At 38.7% G+C, this 14,707-nt stretch overlaps 2 protein-coding genes across 4 annotated transcripts in view; one reads left to right on the forward strand and one right to left on the reverse strand.

Annotated features, from left to right (window-relative positions):
* ITGB3BP (integrin subunit beta 3 binding protein) overlaps nucleotides 1-11,616 on the reverse strand; it is a 40,167-nt gene extending 28,551 nt beyond the window's left edge. For all 3 annotated transcript variants that reach the window (XM_067535549.1, XM_067535550.1, XM_067535551.1), the window contains exons 1-3: nucleotides 11,497-11,616; nucleotides 6,950-6,992; nucleotides 1,116-1,254 (exon numbers count right to left, since the gene is read on the reverse strand). In XM_067535549.1, the coding sequence (XP_067391650.1) occupies nucleotides 1,116-1,254; nucleotides 6,950-6,992; nucleotides 11,497-11,501 (187 nt within the window). In that variant the 5' untranslated portion in view covers nucleotides 11,502-11,616. The remainder of the gene's footprint in view (nucleotides 1-1,115; nucleotides 1,255-6,949; nucleotides 6,993-11,496) is intronic.
* The window catches only part of EFCAB7 (EF-hand calcium binding domain 7), a 40,535-nt gene continuing 37,423 nt past the window's right edge, over nucleotides 11,596-14,707 (forward strand). The window contains exon 1 of the mRNA XM_067535542.1: nucleotides 11,596-11,746. The gene's annotated coding sequence lies outside the window, so the exon portion shown is untranslated. The remainder of the gene's footprint in view (nucleotides 11,747-14,707) is intronic.

Here is a 14,707-nt window from a genome sequence, read left to right on the forward strand (position 1 = left end):
ATTCTTGCAAATAATCCTATCAGGTTTCAGTAATACCAACAGATCAAATTTATGTTCATAAAAGCAATTCCAATTCCTCTTGTTGTTACCCAGGTTCCTAGCATTGCTCATAGCATAGGCAAGTCAAGAATTTCTTCTCCATGTCCTAAGGGTCCTTGATTAATTTTGTTCTCAGCATCTCAATTTTCTGCCAAGTGCTCATATCTTCCCTTTTTTTTTACCCTTACCTTTTCCTATTAGTTTATCCCTCTCCTGACTATTTTAGTCAGCAGGTCCCCAAGAAGATTAGTTCCCCTTCTGAGGTGGAGGCCATCCAATCTATACAGCCTCCTCTCTTCCCATACTCCATAGAAAATGGACTACTGTTTCACAAAACCGAAATCCTACACTTACTTAGCCAGCACATACATGAAGGAAAGCACAGAGTAACATTAATTAACGGTTCTTCTATATCATCTTTGATTGGAGAACACCAAAGCACCTTTCAAATATTCATAAAGACTCAAAACCCTCACAAGAGAAGCAGGCACTACACCCATTTTACTGACAGGTAAACTAACATATAGAAAAGGTTAAATGATTTGTCTAAAGTCAGTGGCAGAACTGGAAATACACCTCAGGAGTCTTGACTCCTACTCCTCTATCCTACCACTAGATTACATTACCTTCCAAATTATTAAAACATTCTTTCTATTGTAACATTCTCAAGTAATATTCAGCAACTTGAAAATATACACTCCATTTAATTCAATAGTAGTACACGCTCTCTCTGGAAATGAAAGCTGGGAGTTGGGGAGAGAGAATGGGCAAAAGTTCACTGCGGACAAAAGTTGCTCTAATTCCACTGGAATGAATGGAGTTGCCCCCACACATTAGCGGTGAATTTGGCCCTTTGCAAAATATATTTCCTATATTGAACAAAGGAAGGCAAAGCCTGCTACATGATGGTCATCATAAATGAAAGCTTTTGGGGTAATTATGTGATAAGAGCCCTAAACTCCTTAAGAGAAAAAAGAAAGACATACCAGATGAGACATAAATTACAATATCAAGCCCTTGACTTAACCAATAACCAGAATTTTTTTGTTATAAGTAAAAGAGAACATTCAACTAACCACTTGATAGACCATTTCTGAACTCTTGTACATTATGACTCTTGGGAGATGAAAATGGACTGATTCGGCATGTTCCTGTTGTTGGTGAATATGTGTTTAGATTTTTCTTTCTGGTCTTCAAAGGCGTTGCTTCATGTGGCTAAAAAAAAGTTAAAAAAATTGGTTCAGAGGGAGGGTTCTTCCATATCCCTTATGCAAAACTGACAATTCCAATCCTTCCCTCCATCTTCAATTCCCAATACTTCCCAATTGCAGCCTCCACGCTTCCTATTAAGGTGGACAACACAGTGCTCCCAGAGCCAGTCAATACAGTGTCTTAAAATGGCCCAATTTATTAATCTTTAATCAAGCAGTATAGGTGAAGTTAGAACGGTATTTTCAAAGAGATTCCCAATTTTGAGTGTCCCTGTTTACAACCGTCCCTAATGTGCACGTAAACAGCACTGAAACATGCAAATTAAGCTATTGGAGGTCAACCTCCCAGCCTTCATATACAAATCCAAGCAGGGTACTTGGAGGTAGAGATGCCTAAACTGAGTGCCAAATTTAGAGCCATCTTTTGAGCCGTTAGTCTAAAAGTTAATTCTATTTTTCAACAATATGGGAAAAATAAGTAGATGTGATATTACTATGGCATGCACTCTCCTTTCTAACCATGATTCATTGTGGTTAAAAATTATGGTCCGAATTTGTAGACTTTTGTTCTATTAAAAATACAGACTATTTTTAGCCATTTTTATCAAATGTTTGTTTTCCTAAAAGCCAAAGAAAAATCAGTGTTAAGACTGCAGAGGACAATTTAAGCCAAAATTAAGTCTCTAGTTTTAAAGTAATGTGATTTACTAACCAAATGAGCGCTGTGTAGTCAAGAAAAAACATTGACTGGAATTCACTGGTATACATTTTTCTCCCTGGACCGGATGTTAAACTGCAACCCTGAAAAAACTGAGCTCCACTATATGAGAAATTAGGAATCTGCCTATACATCAAGGACCTGAATTCTAATGATGACTTGCCTCTTACTAAGGAAGAAATAGCAGCTTCAACTAACCTCAATAATGACTGGGTCAAAAAGGAAACACATGAAGACACCATCAAATCCAACACTAAACAACATCAAAAAGAGAGCCTCCCATTAGCTTCAATGGAGCCAGGATTTCACCCTATATTCTTAGGGGTCATCTACAGCTGCCAGACACTTTCAAATGGTAGAGCAACCACCAGTTTTTGCCTCTGACTGAATTTTAAGTACTAAGCAACATGTGTAACAGTTAACACGCAATAGTATATTGACAACTCGAAAGTAAAATAAGCAACCAGCTGACCAAGGAATGGAGCAAGGGGACACAAGGGTGAAACACAGAACCAAGTGCAAGGCCCTGCTTCAAGATTCGCATAGTATTTTCTTTATATCTAGCAGCTTTCATACCAAAAGGGCCTCAAGTCCTCATGCAAGATATCTGTAGTAAACACACCTCTTGCACATAAGATGGAAACTGACTGACTGCACAACAGGTGCTGGTACAATGAAGAAAAAGGGACATTTTTTGCCAAGGGCCAGTTCCCTTCCTCCCCATCCCACCCCCAATATTTTACTGAAAAACGTTTTTCATATATTAAGGTAAAATGTCTAAGGCATTCAAAATACCACAGCTAGATATTTCACAACTTTTTCCTCTCCTTGGAAACAAGAGCTTTCAGAAAGAAACCCTCACAGAAAAGCAGAATAAAAACCAAAAGTACTTTTTTTTTGTCATTTTCATTTTTGTAATTGTTCAGTTTAATTTAGAAAGTTAGGGAGCAACTTTGTTAATCCACACCTTTATAAATATAAACAGCTCACAAAATGGGAGGCAGCCTTCTCTCCTGTCACTAATGTACTGTACACCACAAAATTCAGTATCTATAAATCTGTGTAGTACTCATAACATTTCTTCCATTTCACACATTAGTTTATATAGCAACTTTACTAGTCATGTTTATTCTATAATCTCTTCAGTTAAGCAACATACATTAATGACAGACAAAATAATTACATGGTTATATGCATATTACATGGTTTTGACACCATGGATAAAATGTAAAATCACAATCCATTTGTGCTCCTTAAAGATCCTATGATACTTAACCCAATGTTCTAGCTGATTTCAACTTGATTATCTGTATTTTGCTTACCAAAGTTTCCCCTGCAGTTTCAAATGAATATGGTATTCCTTACTTTTTATTCTGAACTTTGCACAACACTGCTGTGCACAAATGATCTCCTGGGGCAAGAACCTCACATCACTCTGGCTCCTTGCAACAAACAGCCAGAACAGTGTAAAGGGGCTCCAGAGATATGTCAACACTGCAGCTGGGTGTGAGCCTCCCAGCCAAAGTAGGCAGACTGGCACCAGCCTGCTAAAAACAGCTGACTGAACATTCTGGCTTCAGCAGAGACTCCAGGTAACCCTCCAAGCCCAAGCCCACCCAATCCCCTTGGTTTGAGCTCAGGTGGCTAGTGCAAGTTTCCACCAGAGCTTCTCCATCCACACAACTATTTTAGCATGCTAGCTCATGCACAATTAGCACCAGTCTGTCTACCAGGGCTGTGAGTTTTGCTCCCAACTTCAGTGTAGACATAACCTGAAAGCCCCTGATCCAGCCAAGGGAGAATTCCCCACTGCAGGAACATCTTGCATGCACTGGCATAGAAGCTGTGCTACGGACAAGGCTGGGAGCTGGAGGGCTGCGTTTGAGGGCAGAGCTGCTACACAAAGGTCTACAGAGAAAGTGCTGAGTCTAAGTTATGCATGTGGCCTCTCCAGCTCTTAGAGTAACCCAAGATCAGGCGGGCACAAAAATGGCTTCAACACACTTTTGCTACCCCCTTCCTCATCCGCATGGTAGGTCAGTGCTGCTCCTCTGAGAGAAGAGGCTACTTTTCAGCAGTGGGTAGAATAACATGTACCATCAACTGGATAATATTTATTTATTTACATGATTCTAAATTTTTTTCAGACATGGATAAGGTGTTGGAAGTAGCATTTTTGTTGACATAAATCTATACAGATAAACATGAAAAATGTGTATCAAAATGCCTAATGGTCAATTATGTAGTAACCTACCCATAGGAGAAGTTTCTTCCTAACTCCAAGCAATCAGTGGTTGATTTATGCCTGGATATATATGGGTTTATGTTCCTATTTTTTCCCTCTGTGCAACTCTGAATATTCACATTATGAATATAAATGTCTAATTTTTATTTTTTTCCTAAGTTCTTTACCCCAAACTATTGGAGGAGCTGAGTTCCACAGGTTAATTATGTGTGGGTAAGAAAAAAAAAATCCTTTTCAGTTTTAAATATGCTGCCTTTCAATTCACTGATTGTCCTCTTGTTCTTGTATTATAGAAAAGGATAAATAGGAATGCTCGATTTACCTTCCGAGTACCATTCATTATTTTCTTAAACCTCTATCCTGTCCTCCCTTATTCTTCACCTTTTAATCTTTCTATGAAAGCCTCTCCATACTGTCCAGATTTGGACCCCTTCTATTTCTGCAATTCCTTTTTTAAGCAGGGTGACTAGAATTTCAGGTGAAGATGAAACACTGTTTTATATAATAGCATTATAGTTTAATTAGTGCTTTCTATCTCAATCCTTACATATTCTAACATTGTTTGTTTTTTTTTACCGCCTCTGCAGACTGAGCTGAAGTTTTCATTGAACTATCCACTGTAATGCACAAGATTTGTTTCTGAACAATTACTGTTAGTTTATAATCCCAGCAACATTTGAGTAATTCTTCCAATGTGCATTACCTTGTATTTAGTAACATTGAATTTTGATTTGGTGCCCATTCATCTAGCTTTACTATTTCCCTCTGAAGTTACTCAGTTTTCTCCATTGTCTCAACTAGCCTAAATAGTTTTGTATCATCCACAGATTTAATAACATTATATTATCTTAGCATCCCTTTTTCCAGTTCATTAATATTTTAAACAACCCCTGTCCTAGTTGGAAACCTTGGGCTCCCCACTGCTAACCTTTTGCCACATTAAGATTAACTGAGCCCAGGACTGCCAGTAAAGACAGTTTTTCAGAGAAATATTGGTTACAAAACGTTTTATCAATGGTACAGTAAGCATTTAACCCACATCCACTCTGTTTTGCAACATGGGGATCCTCTGCATCCCTGTTGAAGCCTCAAGGACCCTTCTCTGTTTAACCTTGAATGCCTGACATTGCAGCCACCATATTTCTAGACATGAAGGAAGACTCCTTTGAGCATCTACCTGCAGCACACAATCAGAGCACAATACCTCTGGAGCAATCGGTTTCTCTTCAGGGAAAGAGAGTCCAGGTCTATTGCACAGCTGAGCAAACCCTTATGATATCATACCAATATTAGTTTTTAACCAGTTTTAAGGTCACATCAGGTGAGGGCATAGTGGGAGAAGTTTGGCATGTTGTGGCCATGGAGATGGTCCTAGGAGACAAAGGAGAAGCAGCAGCATGGGATGGGGATGCAATTTGTGCAAGAGATGCCTTATAAATTAAAACTGTATTGTATAGTCACATTATAATTGATATCCCCCCATATATAAATGACTTCAATTGACTATTTTAACCCATCATATTCTGAACAACTGACGTAAACAAGACTTTTATTGCAGTCATTTTGCTGCATAAGGACAGTCTGGTCTGAAATACAATTCTTCTTTATTAAAACATTTTTGTTCCCATCTCAGAAAAATAACAGCTTTAGAGCAGAAAAAAACTGTAGTTAATTTCAGGCTGGACCACTCATCCACAAAAACGCTACTCCGACCAAAGAAACAGATGCAAAATTACAGTCACAGCTGCATTCTGCACAGAACAAGTTGGGTAATGGTACACTAAACTGCTAATTAAATTGCTAATGATTTTTTTTTTAGTGTCACTGCGGTATTTTGCCACCTTTATTTAAATAAAAAAGTATCCAGCAAATTTTTAAAATTGCAAATTTCTATTCTGCTAAATACCAATGAGACTTCTAAATATGTATCACATATAAACAAATCTCTCTAAAATGACATAGCCATGTGGAGATCTACCAGAGGCTCTATTATTGACTAGCTATTTATTCTAATATACTTTTCCCTAATTTTACTTCCCTTTTAGGCTACCATCCTCATGAACTCCTCTGTGTTAGTGTTTGTAGCAACACCCACTGTTGGTACGGGTAGATCATAAACTGACATATGTCATGACGTGCTGGCACTGGTAATATACAGTGGCTGCATTTACAAAAAATAGCAACAGTACAATTTTATTTTTATTGTGATAACTGTGGTGAAATTTATTGCTGTGTTAGTATTTTATTGTTTCATTATGCCAGATTAGCTGAGGGAGGTAATTATATCCTTGACATAAAAATGCCTTTAATGTTTTCATTTCAATTTTGCATCTTATAATATGAAGATTATAGCATTATCATAATTCCATATTGTTACATGTACAATTAGATGGCAGAACATTTGCTTCCACAATTATGGAGCTAATTTCTAATAAATGCTTTCAACAAGATTCCTAACTCATTCAGCTCTTGAGCAAGCAGTGAAGGTAACCAAAAATATGACTCTTTCTTCGGTTATAGCCAATTGTTTCATGCAGATAAATACTTCACTTATAGACAGACAATGTATACAAAAACCAATTATAATTTCATGCCAAAGATTTTTAGCAGTCACTTCTTCTCCTTAGTGAGACTTCTGTAGACTGTCAGCCAACCTGCTATAACATAACCCTAATAAAGTGCTGTGTATTTATATATAAATTCTATAGAATTCCAAACACAAAACTGAATACTTACGTTTTGTTTTGGAAGGGCCTCCAACTTCAGTGCTCTCTTAACTCTGCAAAAGAAAGACAGATAAGTTTTATACTCCTTCAAATACAAAATGTCTAGTAATAAGATCCACTGTCTGTGGTCTTAAAAGAATTATTTTTCCTAGTTATGAATACATTAAATCTTCTATGCTACTTTAGGGAAAATAATCTCAGATACAGCAAATTTATTAACTGAATCAGAGAACAGGTGACAAAAAGGTTGCTTTTTTGGAAGCTGGAACACAAGTGTTTGTACTAAAATACATTCACCTCTCCATTATATACTAGTTCAATCCAAGACACTGAAGTCATATTACATAGGATTTTATATTAAAAAAAAAAAATTTTCATACAAAATGTCAATAACTAAAATAATTATACACAAGTGCACTCTAACTTACACACCTTTGGGGTAGGTGTTAGAAATATTTTGCCATTAGTAGAAATAATGTATTACGTATATAAACATGGGTACTGCAAGGTGAAAAAAGTAGTCCTTCCTATCATTTTAGCTCTTAACATAATTCAATGCTACTAGACTATGACTTAACTGGGGAACAGATGCTCTATGTCTTTACAAGTCCCCAAACCATAAGAAACTGTTTTCTAGTCTTCTTCACTATACTGATTCAGGAACATGCCAAGCTCTCTCTGCAAAATTTGTTCTGCTGAACTGGATGCCCAGCTGTTAATGGCAACACTAGGAAAGGAAAGCTGAATATTTATAATACTTTATATCGTACAGCTGTCTTCTAAAGAGCAGTCATCAAAATTTTATTGAATGCAGGCTAAATACTCAAAGGAAAGAAAGGTCAACATAAATTAAGACTATTTTACCCAGACACAACTGCAACTTAAGTACTCTCTTAAATCTTAAACAATAGCATTAAAGCATTATATAAAGTAACTAGAAAATTATGAAAATCTTTCTAAAGTTATTCTACAAGAACCTTACACATTCATTTCAGATTAAACAAGCTTTGGAAAATGCAATTTACTTCACACTGTAACTGCACAATTTCATCTTAAAAACACTTTTTTGACTCATTAGCAAGTATGATAACCTCATTTAAAATATACCATTGTTTAAACTGTGCCACTGTTTGAGTTTCGAATGTGAAAGCATTCAAAAAAATGAATAATATTTTAAAGATGCATTTTTAATTTCATGTAATATTACTGTGTGAGATAACACTGGTTTACAATTATCTGTATTTTTAAAAGGTAATAGTGTTTATTTCTATCTTAAAAAAAAGCCAAATAAACATGTAAGATTTACATTTTCTATATTTAAAAAAAAAAATTCTTGCCAAAGGAAAGTCAAAGTTATAACAGTTTGATGGAATTCTTTATAATGTGTGTGGGTTTTTTTTTTTTTTTTTTGGTTTTAATATAGTGACCTTTGTTGCTTAAGGAATGCAGACTCCATTATATCTTCCATCCCAGTGGCAGCAGAAAAACATTATATACCATTCCCTCTATAAGGGTGCTCTAAGGGCTAACACATTTGCATGTCATACTAAGGCATCCCTTCCAGCCCTACATTTCTATGATTCTGTGTTATGATGGAAGTTTTTATGATGGACTTCAAAAGGAGCTGGAAGCCAAAGAACAGCAGAATCTGGACTTGAGGTAGCTTTATGATGAGGATAAATGAAAAACTACATGAAAATCCTAAATTAGAGGGATTTCGGAAATTTCTCAGAGAAAACGTTGTGGAGTGGTCAACCCCATGTTGTTTAAAATCTGTCAGATACTTTGTACAGCCCAAATTTGTATCTGTTGGCCTGTGAAGCCTCTGTAAATCCCTTGAGCTATGCAGCTGTAGAGGCAGATTCTTAGGTAAGTACTTCTACATCAGAAAGGGCTGCATAATGACAATTTTGGCCTTTTGTGGTCATCTAAGCCTTGCTCCTTCCAGTGAAAGCATTAGATTCTATCCCAGCTGCTAATATCTCCTCCAATGTTCTAAGGAGGGGCAGGTAAATCACATGTCAACTATCATTCAATCAGGATAATGTAAGATTGGGGGTCTTAAAGTCCAAATCATTCTCCTTAGCTAAAAGCTCTGAAACAAAGTTCTTTTAAGAAATTAAAAAGAGGCCCCATTGGACTAAAGGTATCTCCCTCCCTCCCACCTACATTCAAAAAGATGCATATGGAGGAGAGGAGAGAAACCTTCATCAACCTAACGTGTGGAAGTTAGAACCCCATACTACTTTAGGATATAGAAGGCAGTACCATCATCAGCATTAGTTCCAACTCTCTTCTTCCTATGGCTGGACAAAATTACTGCAGCACCAGGATACTAGTAAATGTCAGTCTGCACAAGTAGGGAAGAGGCAGGAAAAACCAAGCACATGAAGCTACAGTGCACAAAAGCTCATTTACCTGTACCCTACCCTCAAGTTGATCCAAAATCCCCAGTGACAGAGCTCATTTTGTTTTCTTAATGGTGCATAGTAGATGGTTGTGTATGTTTATGTAGGTATATGAAGACGTTGGTAATTGGTACTTTACACATAAAATTTCAGTCTAAAAAAAGTTAAGTTTGTTAGAACATATTGGAAAATCCCTTTATGCCAGATTGAGAGTCTCTTGCTAACACTGGTGAGCATTTATTTACAAAATTACACCTATTTACTTGGGTGAAACTATTTGTAAGTAACTGCTCAGCAGAGAAAGTATGGATTTCACTATCTAGCCCTTTGTAAGGAAGTGAGATTTTTGCATTCTCCTGGTACAATAAGATGTTTTTTAATTTTGCATGTATTTAAGCAAATTATAAAAGAAACAAGTTGAAGATGAGTGGAGAGAAGTATTTGAATGAGCTGGTAGTAAATAAAGAAGGAATAGATGGCATGATGAAGTGGCTGTATCTCTTAATGAAAAACTTATTCTGAGGAAATCACAATGTATTTTTAGGTATTAGAGACTCCTTTGAAACACACTTTCAACCTTACTAACTCATTATATAGACAGACATTAAGTTTTACAAGATGCCAGTACAGTAGATGATTATATTGCAGGAAACTAAGTATAAAGAGGTCATATAACATGTCAATCTCAGACGTCAAGTCCCACTACACCATAATCCTATTGTAAGTAATGACAGCATGAAGACTTTACTAAGGAAGGTACATTTTTAGTTTGAATACACCTCTCGTTGTTAATGAAAATACAAAACCATACCCCAAAAATAATCTTTTATTTAGTTTGCACCCTGAATACCAGTGTGAAAACAGCATTTAAACTGAGGAAATCTGTCATCCTTTTGTATAACCGTGGGTTATAATATTTTTAGCCGAGTGCATCCTGATGTCACAGTAAGACAACATAAGAATTAAAAACGTTTTCAGTTATAATTGGCTTTTCAACTGGCCACATTGCTACACTCCCTATTTCTCTCTTAGTAGAGAAATAACTAGATGATATTAATGTATGTTAGCAAAACAGGAGGGACTAAAGAAAAAAGAGGCATACCAGCTGGGAAAGCTTGAAGAAAGAACATTACTATTTTCCAGGCTCAAACTGAAATGTTAGACAATGTGCAACTAATAAAATGAGGAATGCACTCAAGTAGTACAATCCTAAAACTCCTATGAAATGTACTAATTTTGAATTATTGTGTGAGATCAGAAATTATTTAAGCAACACTCGTCATTCTCTCTTCTCCTCTTGCAGGTTCTAGACCAGAACCATAATTTGAGCTTAAAGAAATCTACTTCCAGTGGTTGACAGGAAGCTTTGACTTGACTAGCAAATGGTGGGGACCTAAGTCATCAATTACTGAAGAATTTAAGCTTCCCTTAAATATGGAATCTAATCTAAAGGAAACGTACAGTTGCAAAGACAACTATCTGTGAACAGAGTATACATGGATGCAGTTTTGCCTGCCCAGGTCTGAAGGTAAACTGCTTCAGGGCCTCAGTTGCTACTCACAGTCTTGCTAAGCAGCAGAGTGAAATTAACAAGACAATTCATTTTCTCCACTGGTATTGAGTGGTGATTGGGCAGTTACCAGCAACAGGACAGGCAGGAAACAGAGCTCCTCAAACAGAAAAGGGTTTTAAAAAAAATCTGTGGAAGCATCATATAGCAGAGATCCACCCTTCTAAGGGCAGCCAGGAAAAGCCCAGAGACGTTGTCCACGGGGACCTGCAGTACCACGAGTAGGTGGAACAGCCCAGCAGCGCCCACTCTTACATCTCCAGCAGCTGCTCTCATGTTCTCACTGTCACCGGCTTGAAGAAATCACAGGCACTTTCCCCCCATGTTCCTCGACATCCCCATTCAGCCGAGAGTCGTTATGCAGAACACCCCCTTTCAAAGGCAGATAAGTAGCCGCTTCATCTGGGCCACGCAGGGACCCGAGGGGATTTCAAGTCCGTGCCAGGGTCTCCGGCTCTTGATCCCTCGCCGCCAGCTCCTGCCCCCCGCTCTGATCCCCTCCAGGCCCCAGCTCCTGCCCCGTCGCCCCCATTCTCACCCCCAAACCCCCCGCGGCTGCCCCCCCTGCCCGCTACCTACGGCATGACGGCAGCGCGGGCGAAGGAGCCGAGCCGAGCCGAGCCGCTCCCAGTCCGCCAGGGCCAGGCCCGCAGGGAGCTCCGCTTGAATCCCAACGGTTCCCGCCCGCCGTGCACCACCCAAACCCCTCCGGCTGGAAACACCGGCCCTCCAGGGGACTCGGCTCGGCTCAGGCCGAGGGCGGCCGCTACTCGGAGTTGTTGTCGTACCGAGCGGGAGGGTGCGTGGCGGCGCAGCGGGGCAGGGAAAGGTACGAAACAAGGAGTCCCCACCCCGGTCAGCTTGGGGGGCCCCAACCGCCTTCCCCGATCCCTTGCGCTGTCTCTGGGGGAGCCCCCTGCTCCGCCCTGCCTCCTCGCTCCCCTGGAGGGGCTGGAAATGTTGGTTTCCAGCCCTACCATTGTATGTAATTTCTTCCTCAGAGAGAGAGTCCTGCTGCCGAAGCAGTGAGCTCTGCTAGGTTAAGGTTTGCCTGTCCTGTGATGAAATGGTAGAAACTAGAATAGTCACCATGGAAATGTAGGGCTGGACAGGGACTAGACGCTCTCTCTAGGCCAGCCTGCCCTGGGGAGTAAACCTAGAGCCCCCCTGACAGGTGTTTGTCCAACCTGTTCTTAAAAACCTCCAAGATGGGGGGATTGTTGCACAACTTCCCTGGGAAGCCTGTCCCAGTGCTTACCCACCCTTATAGTTAGAAAAAAAATTCTGACATCCAACCTAAATCTCCCTCGCTACACATTAAACTGGTTACGTCTTGTCCAACCTTTGGTGGACCTGGAGGACAATTGATCACCGACCGTCCTCTTTGTAACAGCCCTTAATATATTTGAAGACTGTTATCAGGTCCCACCTCAGTCTTTTTTTCTCAAGAATCTTGGGGAAAACTGTTAGGTCATCTAGTCCCTCCCACTTCCTCTGATGCACAATTGTCCCTTAATGTATATATATTTAGTTGCTTCATCATCTGTCCAGTTGTTTAATGATCCAAGCCACTGATCTTCCATCAGTTCCCTTGGAAAACTTGCACACTAAACTTTGAATAACATATTGGCAGCACCTTTGTGTGTAGCGGCTGCACAAATAATAAATGTCTTGATAATGAGTGGGCTGAGGGGCATAAACAACAGTTCATATTTTATAAAGCTAGTTACTGGAAAATTAACATTTATTCTCCTTTTCCTCCTTGACTTTAATCCACTTTCAATTTGGGAGTGTAACTATGGTGCTTAATTATAGTGACACCCGTTTGCAGTAACCAGACTGCATCACTGTGTCCCTGTGGGGTCTTTCTAATGCCAGTGTAATATGAAAGTGTCAAGTAGGCGGCCTGTGTATTATAAATAGGGTACTTCATCCATGATAAGCGATTATTATCTTTCTTTCCCAAGTGGAAAAGACCTATATAACTCAAGAAGGTGTGAGTGATTTAGCCCTCCTGAGTAAGAATCCAATGAGTCCTGAAGGGGACCCTACCTCTGCCATTATCTTGTTGTTGAATTTGAGATATTCAATTTATTATATGGGAATATATTTTAAGAAGTCAACGCTAGGTAAAATAATGTTAGAGGCTGTTAGACCAACAGTACAGCACAATTTAGTGTCCCTCTGTGATGGCCTTCTAAAAACCTTAATCACCTTTGGTAAAGAAGAAAACCACTTTAAAGTTCACTGGCCGTTTATGAGCAAAAGCTGTTATTGTCTTGAATTATTTCAGTTATTTAAAAAAAAAATCTGGATTTTTCCCCACTCTGGTTTATTCAGTTTTGTGGTGGTGCTGTTGTAGTTTAAGGTCTTAAACCCTGCAAACAATTATACCATGCTTAATTTTATGCATCCAAGTAGTGCCATTGATACGAATGTATATGCTTAACTTTACATGTTTGAAGGATAGGTGTGTAAAATGTTGACAGTGTTTTTACTATTAGATATAATTTTTAAGGAATTATAGTTAAAAAAATTATTCTGAAGCTGGGCTTAAAACCAGAGAAATTACTTTATTAATTTAATTTTTTTTGTACCATTATTTTTTAATCTTGACTACAAAAAAGGTTTTTTCCAGTATATTTTCCCTGCTGAATCAGCATGGAACTGATCAGCCTAATGGAATCTAACTCTGCTAGATTTTCAGATTTGGAAAGATGAGTAAAACCCAGTAGTAAAAGCAACACAAAAGGCATCAGAGTATAATCTTTCAATGCATAGTTACTCTTACTGAATATGTCTCCGGATACAACAAGTCTCGAGTAATAAGAAGCTTGCAAAACAAGCCAACATATATGCCATACAACATGAGGATGTTTAACACATACATTTAATTACAATGTTTATCTTGCTATCACTGTTCTCTTTTTCCTGCCTTCCCTGATCTCTCCAAATATATGTTACACCTACATGTTGCATTTGGTGTTAAATCTGGTAACTTTTTAAGTCCGAGACTGTATCTTGCTCTGTTTGTAGTGCACCTAACATAATTGTGGGGGTTCATTTCTGGTTCAGGCCTCTTGATGTTACCCTTACATCTGTGCAGTGTCACTAAGGTCTGTCAGACTAGGGGCATAAAGGTCCCCCTGTCCTGATCACTTTGTATGATCTCTGTATCTCCGTGGCTAGAGTTCTGATCAGCTCCGAAAACTCAGACTCTCAAAATTCTGTTTTTCCTTAGGATTCTAGTATTTGCACTCCTTGGTTCAGAATAGTTGAGCAAATATTCCATGCTGGATCTCTATATCAGTTGATCTCTGGCAAAATATTGCCTGTTTCTTTGTGTTTTAAGCAGTCATTTACAGAGTGGTGAAAAATCACATTCCACACACTTCCCACTTCCAAAAGGCTGTCTCCACATCAGCATCTTTCCCCTAAAGTAATTCACCATTACTACTACTGGGTAAGTTCAATAAGTAGCACTAATAATGGGAGAGCTAGTGTGGATGAGGTCACAGCAGGCCTAGACAACAGTGGTTAAAACACTGGAGGCCACTAGTACCTTGTCCATTCAAGTGCTCCCACTTTTTGTACTCACAGATGAGTTGAGCCAGTGGTAGCAACAGTAGGAAATTTTATGGAAAAAGTGTAGTGTAGACAAGCCCTAAAGGCTTAATTCTAATTTTGGCTAAGGTAGGGTGTGGTATCTTGGAAAATTTGCTACTGTGTTTGCATTCAGTATAATGAATAATACGTAGCACCTACATAGTTTAAAATCACGGATCTCAAA

The sequence above is a fragment of the Emydura macquarii genome, unplaced genomic scaffold (assembly GCF_026122565.2).
Source record: "Emydura macquarii macquarii isolate MOO-44397 ecotype Brisbane River unplaced genomic scaffold, CSIRO-AGI_Emac_v2 contig_3506, whole genome shotgun sequence".
In the NCBI taxonomy this organism is placed as follows: Eukaryota; Metazoa; Chordata; order Testudines; family Chelidae; genus Emydura; species Emydura macquarii.